The sequence below is a fragment of the Microtus oregoni genome, unplaced genomic scaffold, assembly GCF_018167655.1.
Source record: "Microtus oregoni isolate MIOR12 unplaced genomic scaffold, Mior012 000010F_ref0000083, whole genome shotgun sequence".
In the NCBI taxonomy this organism is placed as follows: Eukaryota; Metazoa; Chordata; class Mammalia; order Rodentia; family Cricetidae; genus Microtus; species Microtus oregoni.
This window is the reverse complement of record NW_024543069.1, coordinates 2,188,987-2,204,499: the sequence shown is the minus strand read 5'-3', so window position 1 is coordinate 2,204,499 and position 15,513 is coordinate 2,188,987. Positions and strand designations below refer to the sequence as shown.

The following is a 15,513-nucleotide window of genomic DNA, read 5'->3' as shown; positions in this document are numbered from 1 at the left end:
TTTGTTTTAGCTTGCTTTTGGCAGTGTTTGGAATGGACCCCAAGGCTCCACGCAGCCTAGGCACCAACCAGAATCCTAACACTTCTCAAATGGACTTCGCTGCTGGAGCTACTGGTCGAGTTTAGCCTGACACTGGGTACAGAGAGAAAACTGACGAAATGGTCAACATTGTAATTAGCTCGTATTGACACAGTTCCCTGGGCCAGGTCAAGCTCAGGCTGAAAGGGAGCTGGGTTTGTTGGTGTTAAAGCTAAGTTTCTAACTTACTGGCTTCCTTCTGAAGGGAGTCCTAAATACTTGACAATCAGTATCTCAGAGTGATGATGGAAAACATGTCCTCACATTCCCAAATTTCTTCCATGTACCATTTTGTGCACACAATCAATTTCTGTGTGCATACAATCAACAGCCATCACACTGTGTACGAGATAACAGGGCAAGCGGCATTTGTACAACGGACTCCACTGTTGCTTTCTCAGGCCTCGGCTACAGCGGAGAGGCTTGAAATGCTGCAGAGCTTCTAAACCCCAGTGCCCCAACACACTTCAGCCATGCTTCCTGTGGGGTGATTGATGCACACCCTTATTCTGGGTGTCTTTCTGACAAGAGAGGGAGGGCAGTGGATCCAGGGCAAACATACCTATAAGAGACATTCGACACTATGATATGGAATTAGTTTTATATTTATGCTGAAATGGCAACACACGCACATCCAAACACACACACACACACACACACACACACACACACACACACACGTCAGTTTCTCTTCCTGGGAAAACAGCAAACTACTGTGAATTCTTAATTGGGGATCCCAAACACATACAGCTTAAAGAGTCTAAAGACAGCAGAGGACAAGGGTCGGCGCCCACACATCTCCATCTCTGCCCCCCATTCCCCACCATGAGGACAGGCCGTTTCCCTTTGTCCTTGTCTAAGCTCCATGGCTTCTGTCTGCAAGAACATCAGTTTCTGAGGCGGCTGTTTGCTTACTGGGCATAACTCGGCCTGACCTAAAGGAGCCCATGGGGAACGGGGACCCTGGGGTCTCCATGCTCACAGTCCAGGGGCTACAGAACAACCCGATGGCTCAGGGTCCTTTGTTGTATGCAGAGGTGGGGTAGATGCATCGGGACAAGTCAGACAGCTGGAGCAGGGATTGGGCATCGAGGGAGGCTGGAGCTGAGGGGATTCTGATTCACCTCACAGTTTTTATTAGCGTCTAGAGTCTAGATTCTAGGCTTTCAACAAAATCACACACTTTCGGCCAAAGCTGTTGAGAACAACAGGGACTTTATTTATAAATCCTAGGTGTTTTTGGATGTGTCTGCTGTCATGAAAGCCAGTTTCTGCTGCACTGTGCTGTGATAAAGGACTCATCTTTCAGAACTGTTTTCAAGGTCCAGAGAGCCATTTGTAGAGTCTCTGGTCTTCCTGGGTGATCTCTGTGTGCCTGCATTTATACTTCAACAACGGGGTGGCTACTGGTCAGTTTCTGTTCCTTCTGAAGGATGGCAGTGCTCGGGTTGGCCTCTAGATGAAAGCCAAGATCAGGTCACAAACAGCTCAATCTCCTCACACCACCTCCCTGGGAACCTACGAGGATGAGCTGATTCTGCCGCTTCACCTGCCAACCAGACCCTAGTGCGAAGGAAGCTGGGCTGGGCAGAGGGAGAAGAGGCAGTCTGCATGGTGGCCATTATGTGACCGCTCACACAGCGGGCACAAGACCGCCCCAAACCAGTGTGCCCAGCATCGCTCAAGACAGTCGCTATGCTCTGTTCTAAAGACACTTCCATACTCCTGTTGCGTGCTATCACTGTGTATCCGACACCACGCCATGTGAAACTCCTGCTAAAGGCTAGACAGGGGAGTCCTGGATTACCCTACCATAAAACAGCCAGAACCCTTCCATTAAAGTTTGCCCCTGAAGTGAGCTATCCAAATTCCCAGGAAGAGGGTGACTCTCCCAGAAGCCCACTCTCCCTCGTGTGTACCTAGACTCTGTAATAAATGTACCAATATTTTTGCCTGGTCTCACTTCTGCATTCTTTCTCTGGGAACACTGGGAAGAAGTGTCTGTCTGTGTTGTCCTTGAGAGCTCCCTAGCTGGAATCTGTGGTGACAACTACACTGGATAGAAGGAGACCAACCCTGCAAGCATTATCTATAGGACTGACTGTAGTGGGGGGGTGGGTCTTAAGCCTGAAAGCCTACAAAGAGAATATTGTGCTCCAAGATTGACTGATGTAAGCTTTACTGGGGCAGCATGGATGGGACTGTGTTCACAGATCACGGTGCTAATAGCAAAATACATGCCACCCCAGCATCCACAAGTACAGAACTGCGACTTCCTATCTGGTTAGCTAACTGCTTCTAAATTAAATCACAAACAGTATGTTCTCCATACTGATCTTTCTCTTCCTGTTCCTGTGACCACCCAACGACACCAGTGGGCCTTCAGCCGCTCAAGGCGAGAGGCCCAGGAATAGGAATCCTTTTTACCGAGGATGCTGTGTTTTGACACACAAGCCACAGGGAAAGCTACGAATGCTCAGACCAGTTCCTGTCTTCCACGGGCCTCGACAGTAGGGAGGCAACCATCGGACAGATGCAGGCTCTTTGAAGCAGGATATAAAAACATGAAGGCAACAGTCAGCCATCGTAATATTTTATGGTGTACTGAACGAATGTAGGCTTGCACGGGCTGGTTAACGTTTCAGAAGACATGCTGGTGCTCGACCCAGAGCCGGCAGCCCACGGTGGACCGAGAAACAACACTGGCTCTTGCTCTCTCGTGCGTGCGCGCTCTCTCTCATAGAACGTGGGAAGGAGAGCGATGGAGACCAAGGACCAGGGCATTTCACGTGGACCATCTAGCGTTTTAAAGTTACACCCAAGAGAGGAGAGGACTCCCGACATCAACTGAAGGGAGACGAAGTGTGCCCTTGGGAAGACAGCTGTCTGGCTCTTCACGGCTCAGGGCTAAACTGCTTCCACAAGCCCTGTGGCCAGCTGCAAAGAGGACAACCTAGGAGGAAAATATTGTAATAATGAAATGTCAGCAAATTAATGATCATGAATGCTTCCTTAGTCGGGTGAACCCAATTCACTACCACCGAGCAGAAAGTCACAGTAAAAAATAAGCTCAAAGAACTGACTGGGCAGAGTTCTTCCTGGAATAAACCAAGGTCACTCAGGAGGTCGGCAGTAAGGAAGTCTGACTTGTGTTGAGGGGACAAAAAGGCCGGTTCTCATTGCTCTGCTCGTGGGCACTAATGGCGACTCTCAAGTCCTGAAAACCCCAATGCAGCACAATAGCCTCCTATTATGTCACTGTGGTTTTGTTTTAAGAGGACAAAGGGGCAAGTTAGGACCGGAGCCCTCTGCGAGGCGCTAAGGCTGCCCTCTGCCTCCCCTTGTGAGTTCAGGCACCATCTCTGTGCGCCAGGGCTTGCTTTCTTTTGTCATATCACTAGGTGTTCATTTGCAGTTTCTAACTCACTTCTCTCATCCGACAGCTGGCTTGCCAGGAGGAAAACGCTAACTAAACATCCTGAGGGAAAGCTGCTCCTTTGGGGGGCAAGGCGTTTAGGTGGTGGTGAGTCTATCAAACCAGTCACGCACGTCACCAAGCCATACTACAGACCCTTGGACTGTTTTTTATTTTTATTTTTTAAGACCCCCGCACAGGAAACCTAAACAATGAATGAGAGTCTGTCCTCCCAGGAGAGCTGGCTGGCATCAATTCAGGAACCCTTGAGTCCTCGTCAGGGTGTTAGTGGGGCCAGGGGATGAAGGTCAGCAAATACTCCTGACTGTTTAAGCTCAGCCACTTACTGTGCCTGTGATAGGCACTGGTTCTATGGTAACCATTGCCATGGTTAGACCTCTGTGCTCAAACACTGCCTGGGCTTCTGTGACTCCTCTTACAAGTAGGAGCCAGCTAGGACATTTGGATCTGGAGCATGTTTCCAAGCTTAGCCAGTGTGTGTACGTGTGTATATGTGTGTGTGTGTGGATGGGGGTGGACGGGCGGAAGAGGAGACCTGTGGGAATGCACACATTTATCTTTATAGAGTTAGGTTGCTTTATTAGTTTATTAGTGTGAATTAGGTAAAATCTGGCTACCTCAAAAATTACCCTTTTAGTTGTAAAATCAGTTTTAAGCAAATTATTATAGCTAAATTTTAAGCAACTAGAACGTTAGTGTAGAAAAGCGCTATACTACATGTTTGCTCCCGAGCAAAGAGCACAAAACTGAGACAGAAGAATCATCCTAACTGAGCTAAAATAAAGTTAGTTTCGTCTTGGGCCTAATTCCCCTGAGCTTTCAAATAGCTAGTCTGAGCTGAGGAGAAACGAGGGGAAATACCTCGCATAGGGAATTCTGCGCCTTTGCGTGACGATGCTGCTCTCAGCTCCGCTCTTCACACGCTGGGGTGGGCGGTGCGGGTTCTAGAATCTTTATGCGTGGAGCAAGGAGTCTCATGGACTATATTTAAAAGAACAAGGCTCATTGCCACCATAGTGGGAGAAGGAATCCTCCTGCATTTCTAAATCAAATCCACACTTAAAGAGTTTAAACCACATATATATCCTACCCGTCTCTCCAGTAGCATTTTGTCATATTTAAGAAACCTTTTCCTGCCACTCACGGGTGTGCATGCCATTCAGTTCAGCACTCAGGAGGCAGACGGTGGTGATTTCTCGAGTTCCAGGCCAGGCAGGGACACATAGTGAGGCTCCGTCTCAAAACATCAAGAAAAAAAGAATTTTTTTCCATTTTCCCCACATATGGTCATGCACCGGCGTGCTGCAGTTAGCCTTTCAAAGCTCGTGGGCACACATCTAAAGCGTTCTCCCCTATAGTGGCAGAGCTAAAAACCCAATGCAAAACCTCTCCCAGGACCAAACACACTCGACGTCTTCAGCTGTTCTCCCGTTTTATTCAGCTGTCTGTGGACTGCAAACCAAGTACAAGGTAAACAAAACTGCGTGCATGCACGCCTTCCTCAGGAGGTCAGTGTCTAGCCTAGTAAGTACATATTGCTCCAGGAAAGTTATAATTACCCATCCCAGTCTCTAGAGAGCTTCCTAACGTAGTCAGAGGTCATTAGAGGGAGGATGAACGTGGAGAAGTAAGCTGTCTACAGGGCTTGGCAGGTGAAGGCATTTGCTGCTAAGCCTGAGGGCTTGATTTGGATCCCTGGAACCAAATGACTGAAGAACTGGCGCCTGCAAGCCGTCCGCTGCCCTTCGCGCATGCTGGAGTGCGGATGTGTTCATGCACAAAAATAAGTCAATGTACAAAAAAAAATCAGGTGAGGTAGCATATATTTCTCTTATTTTATTCCTTATTCCAAAAACTCCAGTATTTCAGATCTTTTTTAAGAAGCTCAACAGAACCATTTGCCTCTTTCCCTATCTCACTGCATGCCGACCCTACATGAACAAGCAAAGAGGCTTTTGTTCTGTTTTTTTTTTTGGTTTTTGCCTCCACAGTGAGCCTATAGTTCCTTCGGCAGCCACTTCAGACACCAGAGCTCCAAGAGAACATGACAGGGCTCACTTGTCTGTTTCTGTCTACACTGGCTAGGCCCACATTTCACTCTGACAAGATTTATACAAACACGTGTGCACACCAAGCCAGAAGCAGAGCTGTAAGCCTGTCACAGAGAGTCAACCTTAAAAGCAGCAAATTAGTTTTGAACTGTGTGTGTGTGTGTGTGTGGTAGAGAAGGATGTCTGACAACTTCCTTCGTAACTCCCCACATAAGCCTTCGAGAGGTTCTTTCCCTGAACCTGGAACTCACTGAGTCACCTAGACTGGTTGGCCGGCGAGCTCCTGGGACCTCCCTGTCTCCATTCCCCCAGCACTGATGTTACAGATACAGGGCTCCATGCCTGGCTTGTATGTGGGAGCTGAGGATTTGAACCCGGGACCTCACGCGTGCACAGAACGCTTTCCTGACAGCATCTCTGCAGACCCCTAAATGGTATCTAACTCCTCTTAGACCTTTCTTGTGACTCGTTAATTCCTGGCTGAACCACAGCTGTAGAAAGGTTGTTTGAATGAGTTTAAGCTTAAGTCTTTAACAGAAGACTGTTTCCTGAAAAGCATGTTTGGGGCCAACTAGAAATTTGAGGTGCTTGTAGTTTCCCTGGACAGTTTCCCATCTGTCACCCCAATTCCTGGCTCTGACAGCAATCGGTGAATTGAGAACTACGGTGTTAGGACTCGAACTGGGCCTAGTTTCCTCTCCCTGTGTGGCTAGCCTCCTCTTTCCACATGCTCTTCCTGATTGTACATAACCCTTGGCTTCTGGGACATCTGGGAGGACCACCTGACAGTCCATCACGAAGAACCATTTGTTCAAGAAAACCTGCGGAGCAGGAAACCTTCAAGTGAGAACAGAATTTAGTGAAAGTTGTTTGCGTTTTCTGTTTAATAACATCTCCTAACCCTGGGAAACTTCTGAGCTAATGCGAAATTAACTGGCTCTTTGATCAAAAAGCAGCTTATTCACACCCGGAAAACCCTAGGTCAACATAAAAATGTGTAATTTTAAAAAGGGCAATCAATTATTTATATTTTATTTTTGAAGGTATCAGAGTATGTTACATTTATGTGGGTTTCCTTGAAGGCCAAAAAAGGGGGTTGGATCCCCTAAAAATAGCATCATAGGCAGTTTACAAGTTCCCGACATGGGTGCTGGGAACCAAATTTAGGTTTTCTGGCAGAGCAGCAAGTACTCTTACCTGCTATCTCTCCGGCCTCCCTCCGTCCGTCCCTCCGTCGGTCCGTCCCTCCCTCCCTATGTTTGTACACACCTGGGCAGGCCTGTGTGTGGAAGCCAAGAACAACTTGCAATGGTCTCCTTCCACCACCTGAGCAGCAACGTTGACACCGACGCATCGGTGTGGCGGCACTCACCTTTCCCAGGTGAGCCCTCTCCTCTGCCCTAGGCTGCACTGGGTTAGAAAGTCTGCCTTTCAGAACAGCTGTTGTGAGAGACGGCTCCGTGGTGAAAACAGACTTGCTGCTCACCCTGAGGTTTGGTTCCCAGCACCTACATGATGGCTCGTCACCATTCCTGACTCTGGTGCCAGGGAGGGCATGCCCCTTCCTGGACTCTGGGGCCACCAGGCACACACACAGTGTACATATACACATGTAGGCAAAACACCCGTATCACTAAATAACTAAATCTAAAACGAACCATTTAAATGCTGTCTGATGCTGGGCCTGCCGACAATCCCTCCACTGGAGAAGCAGAAGCAGGGGGCTCAAAGCCATCCTAGACTACACAGCAAGTTCAAGGTCAGGGAGGACCTCAGGAGCCCCACCCCCAAACTCCACAAAGTAAAAATAATAAATAAAATGAAACTTCTGTTTAGTTTCATACAAAGCAGCATTAGGTGGATTTTGGCTTGAGATTATTAGGACAGAACCTCCCACAGTTTCTGAAATGTCCCTAAACATACTCCAGCCATTTTATACCGCATGCCTATACAAAGCTGCATTCTTGGCGTGAGCGATTAGAAAATGCAAATGCCGATCAGCTCTGAAATGATGCTGCCACCCTGCAGCACTGGATATTTGACTCTCTCCCGCTAAAAATGAGCAGGCAGAGTCGTCCCATCACGTCAATCTGTACCTATCTTCAACAACCTGGAAAACCGTCATACCAAAGAACCGTCTTAAATTCCATGTCACGATTCATCAATAAATGGCTGATTTGTATCCCCATCCATCTCCAGTGGAAGGGTGAGGAAGTTGGAGAGTAGAAACAGTTAAAGAAACACAGCAGGATGGTCTATCACTGCTGACTTTCAAACCACTACCGTATCTCTCTACTGACTTAGAGCTCATTCATTCTCTCCCAACAATTTAGCAGTTTTCAGTATACGTGCCCAGATTTTTATTTTTACTTTTATTTTTGACGTGTCCAGATTTTTGCAGCACTATGGGAGATAGTTCAGAAACCCCTAATGTCGTGGGTGATGTATGAGACGGAAAACACGGTATCCTGCAAGACAGCAGAACTCCTTATCTTGCTCAGGAGGGTTCTGGTGCTTTCTGTGGGATTTCCTAGGCAGACAATGGTGCGTCTGGAGCAGATAATGTTTTACTTCTTCATTTGCTCTCAGTGTGGCCTTTATCTCTTTCTTGGCAGTGCCGCACTGTATATACTGACTTGTGCTGATGTAGAATAGCATTGCTAAAGACACAATCTTTTATTATGTACGATGTAAAACATAAAGTGCTAGATTCGACATTATTATAAGTTCATCTACAGATTTTCAGTAAGAAATTTGATGGAATTTTTGTCATGAATAAATGTTAGGAGAGAAGAGAGGGAGGGAGGAAGAAAAGACAGACAGCTGTACAAGGTGCTACCAACGTGGTTTGCCCATGGGGGATGGAATGGAACCTCACGATCTTAACCACACTGCTTCTGCAGGTCTGAGATCCCTCTTAGATTCTATTTAAGAGAACAGGGGCTGGACGGCGGCACAGGCCCAGGACAACGTCACTGGCAACCTCAGCACTCAGCCTGAGACGGGAAGCGGAGACAAGAGAATCGGGCAGAGCTCATTGGCTAGCTGGCCTGCAGCAGAGTTTGGCAAACCGTTTCCTTCAGTGTATGTTTTCCATGAATATTTCTATTTTAATGTGAGAAAAGCCATCCCTCACTGTCCCGAGGTACCATGCACCAAAACTCCTCAGATCTTGTTTATCCTTTATCTGTTTCTAGACAGCAGCCACACAGAACCATCTTTAAAGTGTGTACGCACCCCGAGGGCCCGTGTTCTCCTCTAGAAACAGGTCCTAGGCTACACTTACTTCTTTTGCACATGTGCCCACTACTCAGAAATCACTGTTATTTTTACATTTCCTAAAAAAACAAATCATTAACCCATGATGGTGTTGTTTTTTTTTTTTTTGTTTTTTTTTGCTACAGCTGTTGAACTGTGGTGAGACTGGACATGTTCAGCTCAGAGAGATGCAGATTGAGAAGAAAGAATGACTCATAGACCATAACAAATTAAGTAAAAGAAGCACCATTTCTCTTTGAATCTCAGGAAAAAAAAGGTATATTTCTGAAGCTCCAAATAGTTACTTCTGTTTAAAATTTATGAGATCAGGGCAATAAGATAATGCAGAAGAAACTTTAATAAGAATACAAAATTCACACCAGAGGCACGCTCTGGAGAGTGTGAATAACCATCACAAGTAGCTACTCTGCTTGAAGAATAAAATAAGGCTCTTTCAGAGTACAAATACAGGAGGGAATGATTTAAAACAGGGTCATGACTTATAATCACATTACACTGTATTAAACACTCCAAATAGACATATTAATAAAAGGCCAGCAAAGAGGCATCTGGACATGTACAACACATTGTACAGGCTACAAAGGTCACGTATAACAGTCATTTTAAGTACTTCATTTCAACACAATAGAAATGAATAGATAAAGTGATAGCTCTCCAAATGCTCATTTATATGTACGACAAAATCAAAGGAACTTTACATTTAAACAAGATTACCTCACCGAGGAAGCCCCCACAGTGGACAGGCGGACTGCACTATAAAACAGTGCTGGCCTCCCCTCCTATGGCCTCCGCACAATCTCTTCATTACCCAGGTGGGAAAAACTCCCCCCAGCCCCATTCTTCAAAAGGAGTTAAGAGAAACAAAAGACTCCAAGTTGGTTTCACCAACCGCACCCCAAGTGTGGTTTCATGAGGACCAAGAATCCCAGCACCTACTGTGCTCCTCTCCAAAGAACAGACACATCACACGCTCTCCGTAGGGTTTCCCCATGGTTTCTGTACAAGGTTGGACAAGATTCCTGCGTCTGAGAAGGCACGTATCTGTGATTTAAGGCTTAACTGTAGTCATACATGGAAGTCAAGGAACATGGTCTGGAAATTCTCTTCTATCACAGCGGAATTTACCCCGAACTGCTCTCTAACCTACAAATCACTACTCTAGAACCACTAAGGGTTTCCATTCCTATGTCCACATGTAGAAAACAAAATAAAAAAATCCACCTCCCTTAAGTAGGTTTCATAATAAATCAAAATTGCTAACACAACTGTCAAATTCCTAAGTTAAAACACGTCATAGAAATTATGACAGTGTGATTCCCAGGTCTTTAAAAACACCTAACCAAGTTATAGTGGTGCAGATCAATTTTTAAAAGGTGTCTACCACAATCTATGAGCCAATCAATCATTCATTCGAGCGATCCCTTCTGTGGACGCTGCAGGACGCAATATAACTTACTCTGCAAAATAGCTTTCTTTCTTTAATACACAAACATGAACTTCTCAAAGATGTTGGATATATTCATATATAAAATATCTGACTTTGATACAAATCATGTAAACCTCCTTTGAAAAATTACAGCTGGTCCTCGTTTCTAGGACCAAAAGCCTTGAATTTTTATCTTATCAGTGCAAATCTATATTAAATATTTCAAATTATAGAAATAGCCACCAACCTTCACAATACAAAAAGGATTTCTCAAAAAAGGAAAATTATTGTGTTTAGAATTATAGAAATTATGTAATCATGTTTACATAAAAATCACCTACCTTCTGTTCGGATTTAACAGCTCAATTGTTAGGGTATGAAAAGGGGAAAATAAAAGCTATCCGTGCAAGAGTCACTGCAACGGTGTTCCCTCACCGCTCCCCAACACCACTCCATTCTGCCTAGGCTATCAGCTGTTTAACAACACCCTGCTCGCTCCTTTCCGGGTGAGTTTACTGCTCTTCAAGCCAGGACGGGGCGTCCACTCCAGGGGTTTTCAACTTGACGTGGAACTGCTTAAGGGTCAGTTCAAGCTGCTTCTGATTCCCCGCAAAGTAGGCAGCAACAGCACTGTGGAAAAGGACCAGCTGATTGCGCAACACCTTCACCTGCGGACAGGGCGGGGCGACAGGCAAGCGTTAGAGCAAGGCAGCAGACCACGCAGTGAGACTTACCACACATACACACACAGACACACATACACACACATACACACACAGACACGCATACACACAGACACACACATACAGACACACATACACATACATAGACACACACACATACAGACACACATACACACACAGACACGCATACACACACAGACACGCATACACACACAGACACACATACACACAGACACACACATACAGACACATACATACACACACATACACATACATACATACACACACACAGACACATACACACATACAGACACACACATATACACACAGACACATACATACAGACACATACATACATACACACACATACACACACACATACATACATACACACACACAGACACATACACACATACAGACACACACATACACACACAGACACGCATACACACACAGACACACATACAGACACATACATACATACACACATACACATACACACACATACAGACACACACACACATACAGACACATACACACATACAGACACACACATACACACACAGACACACATACACACATACGCACACATACACACACACCTATCCCTTTTATGAAGATGAAAGGTAAACACAAAAAGAGCTTAATTACAGAACATATAAAGAATTCAGTGAGATGTTAACACCCCCACATTCAATAGGCAAAAGATTGAATAGATATTTTACCAAGGAATATAAGGCTACATGAGCTCATGAAAAATGCCCCATATCCTGCTACTAGGAAAATCTACATTAGTCCCACACCGTGACCCCACTGGTAAAGATGAAAATGACTAAACTTCTCCAGTCTGCATCTGTGAAGCGGAGATGTTCATCAGTCTCTCAACAGTTAAACATACGATCAACCTGTAATCCAGCTAATCCACGCCTAGGTATTTACGTGAGGGAATGAAAACATAGGTGCACACAGAAGACTCACACTGACGCTCAGGGCCAGGCTGGGCTAGAATTAGAGTCAGGGGTTGATTCACTTGTGATAGCTCCAAAGTCAAAAAAACTCAATCAACCAATAGGAATGAGATGAATTGGGGTATTCCCATAAAAAGGAGTAATGTTCAACAGAAAGAAACGAGCGACTGATACATGCAACATGCACGAATTTCAGGAACCCTGTGTTCTATGAAGAAACTGGAAGGGAAACATGCAGGCTCTTCCTAGGGCTGTCTAACCATGACCACCAAGGGCTCAGAGTAGCTCTCCACCTTGCTATGCTATTAAAAGCACTACTTGGCCTATGCTCTTGCATTTCTATTGCGAATTGAATTATATAGCAATAACGGGCTGATGTGATTTGATTGTGAAAGTCCAGTTTCTTTAACTGGTCACTTTAATGTTGTTTGGGCCACAAGTGTTTCTTGACTTGAAATTTAACTCCTAATAATTTCCAGTGAAAGAGAAGACAGGAAGAACATGAAATCAATTCAATGCAGAGCGCGGCACCCACGGCACCCACGGCACCAGGGAAAGGGAGCCACACCTGCAGATTTCCATGGAAGCCACAGTGTCCTAACGACAGCTTCTTTCCCTAGCCTTGGAGGAGGCGACACCGGAACACAGGCAGACACTGGAGAAGAGATGGCAGCTCACAAGCTCTGACTGGGCATCTGTTGTGCCTAAAACACCTCCCATCCCACAGTGAAACGGAATCCACACAGCCACAGAAAGGTGCACTTTAGGACAGAACTCTACTTGTGTTTTCACAACAAAGCAATGTGATACCCAGAGCCACAAAAGCAGCCTCCACAATCGAGGAGGTGGACATGTAACACCATCTAAAGCAAGCACTCTGGGCTGTCCCTGTGGAAGGCGGCAGACGGCAGTGCAAGGCTTTGAAGCTGCGATGGGAAAGCAGCACAAAACGCCTCCCAAATGTAAATAAAGCGCAATCTCCCACTCAGGTCCGCACCACAGACTGCTCTTCCTCTGGCAGTTTTAACTGCCTCGTGTGCTGAACCAGGTCAGCTCTTCCTGACAACACGGAGCATTGTAATTACACACGTGTTCAGTTCTGGTAGTAATGTCTTAAAAAACATAAATTTAAATAAGATCATTAACTCATTTATCCACTCAAAAATTAGTAAATCAAAGTCAAATCTCAACACATTTACTGACTTAGAACCAGGATGGCTTGCTTTTTGCTTCGTTAGCTATCAGCACTATGGTATGACGGACTAGCACTGCAGGGACTGGTACCTTATGGAGGACTTTGGTTATTAAATAAAGAGACGCTGGGCTGTGATGATCGCTCAGCGGGAAGAGTACTTGCTGGGCAAGCACGAAGGTAAGTGTTCAAAACCTTAGCACCTATATTAAAAAAGGAAAAGAAAGAGAGAAAAGAAGAGAAAGCAGGGCACGGTTGAATATACACCTATAACACAATCCTGCAGGGGGAGAGACCTTGTCTTAAAGGAATAAGGTGGAGGGCACACAGCAGCATCCCTGAGGTCTTCCTCAGACCTCTGCATGCATGTAAGCATGCTCAGCACTCCTCTCCCCAACTCCCCGCACACATAAAGAAAAACCATTATCAAGTAAAAACAGTAATCAAGTAGAATTAGAAGAGCAGTCGCTAAACAATTTTAAAATAACTTTTAAAAATTTTATTGCAGGCTGAACATCCCAATTTGAAAAAAGAAATCTCAAATACCACAAAATCCATGTTAAGTGCTGACTATGACACCAGTGGAAAGTCCCACATGGGACCTCACGCATGATCCAAACGCAGGGCCACTGAAAAGCCATACATGGAAATGTAAGAAGGCATATATGAAACTGGAATAAATTCTATGTTTACAACCGGGTTCTTTCACCACAGTGACTCCTCTCTCTCTCTCTCTCTCTCTCTCTCTCTCTCTCTCTGTGTGTGTGTGTGTGTGTGTGTGTGTGTGTGTAAATATTCTGAAATATAAGAGAATCTGATACCCAGAGCACTCTGGTCCAAGCAGCTACCAGGAGACGGTATGCACATGGGATGCTGTGTAGGAGGAGAGACTGCTTGTTGGTTCCTGCTGCCCAAAACAGAAATAATCACACAGAAACTGTATTAATTAAATAACTGCTTGACCTATTAGCTCTAGCTTCTTATTGACTAACTCTTACAAATTAATTTAACCCATTTCTATTAATGTGTGTATTGCCACGTGGCTGTGACTTATCGGCTAAAGTTTTGGCGTCTGTCTCCTGCGGGGCCATGGCTTCTCTCTGACTCTGCCCTTCTTTCTCCCAGCATTCAGTCTAGCTTTCCATGCCTAACTAAGTTCTGCCCTGCTATAGGTCCAAAGCAGTTTTCTTTATTAATCAATGGTAATCACAGCATACTGAGGGAAATCCCACATCAATGCTGGCCTTGTAATGACTGCACTATAATCATACAACAAATTATAACACCACATAGAAGTATTATTTTACAAAACCTGTTTCTTGTGGGGGGATGAACAGAGGATTGAACCCAGGGTCTTACAGGTTTTGAGGCAAATGCTCTACCACTGAGCCATGTCACCAGCCCCTTGAAGAATCTTCAAAGAAAAGAAAATGAAAGAAAAAAACAAAAACATCTCAGCTTATAAAGTCAAGAAATGCCTAAGGCTAGACCTCCTGAAGACAGACTGGAGAGTGAGGAACTTGGAAATGCCGCACCCCTGGACGGCTGCATGCTCTTTCACCCAGTGCAGCCTGCCAGCACTCACAAGACAATAAGCATTTCAGAAAACCTATAAGCAAGATTTTGAAACTAACACTGGTGGCAGAACACGCTCTGGAGAAGCACTGAAACTGGAGCAAGGATCTAGCATAAAGAATAAGTTTCTAAAATTATAAGAATAATACAATATCATACCTGCATGCGTATGTACCTGTGCATGTATGTACATTTGTATGTGTGTTTGTGTGTGTGTGCGCACTGCTAGGGATGGAGCCCACAGCCTGTGCATCCCTAAACTACTACTACCTCAACATTAAGCTTTCGTAAGTTTTTCTGTATCTATAAAGCAGAGCAAAAATTTCCTGAACTACTATGTTTAGAAACTTAGTGGTTAAAATGATAAGACAACAAAAGCAGAGACTTGGAACAAGAACAAAGCGGGTAACTACTACAGACAAAAGTGAGCTGACAAACTGACAAACTTAAAACCTATCATCAGAAAGAAAGCAGTTTAAAATGAAATACACTAAATCACTGTGTGCTCAATTACAAAGACCTTTCATGAAGATCCGCCAGGGAACAAACCAGCTCCGATCTCCACGGAGCAGTCACAGCACCAGCTGCCCAGTGACCCCCACACACCACACAATGCTTCAATTGTCCAAGACAAGACAACCACCAACAGCGACTCCCGAGGCAGAGCAGAGCGAAGCGGCTTTCTTAGGGAGCATGCTCAGAGATGATGCCAAGTGGACACCTTCTTCCACATGTGAAGAAGGGGATGAGCACATGAGGTTACTGAAGTCCTGCAGGTGAGCACTGCCCCGGAGACAGCAAGGCTGTGAGAACACAGACCTCATG

At 45.3% G+C, this 15,513-nt stretch overlaps 1 protein-coding gene across 4 annotated transcripts in view; it reads right to left on the bottom strand.

The window, feature by feature from the left end:
• Positions 1-9,163: 9,163 nt before the first annotated feature.
• Arfip1 (ADP ribosylation factor interacting protein 1) overlaps positions 9,164-15,513 on the bottom strand; it is a 63,077-nt gene continuing 56,727 nt past the window's right edge. For all 4 annotated transcript variants that reach the window (XM_041659268.1, XM_041659269.1, XM_041659267.1 and 1 more), the window contains one exon: positions 9,164-10,938. In XM_041659268.1, the coding sequence (XP_041515202.1) occupies positions 10,783-10,938 (156 nt within the window). In that variant the 3' untranslated portion in view covers positions 9,164-10,782. The remainder of the gene's footprint in view (positions 10,939-15,513) is intronic.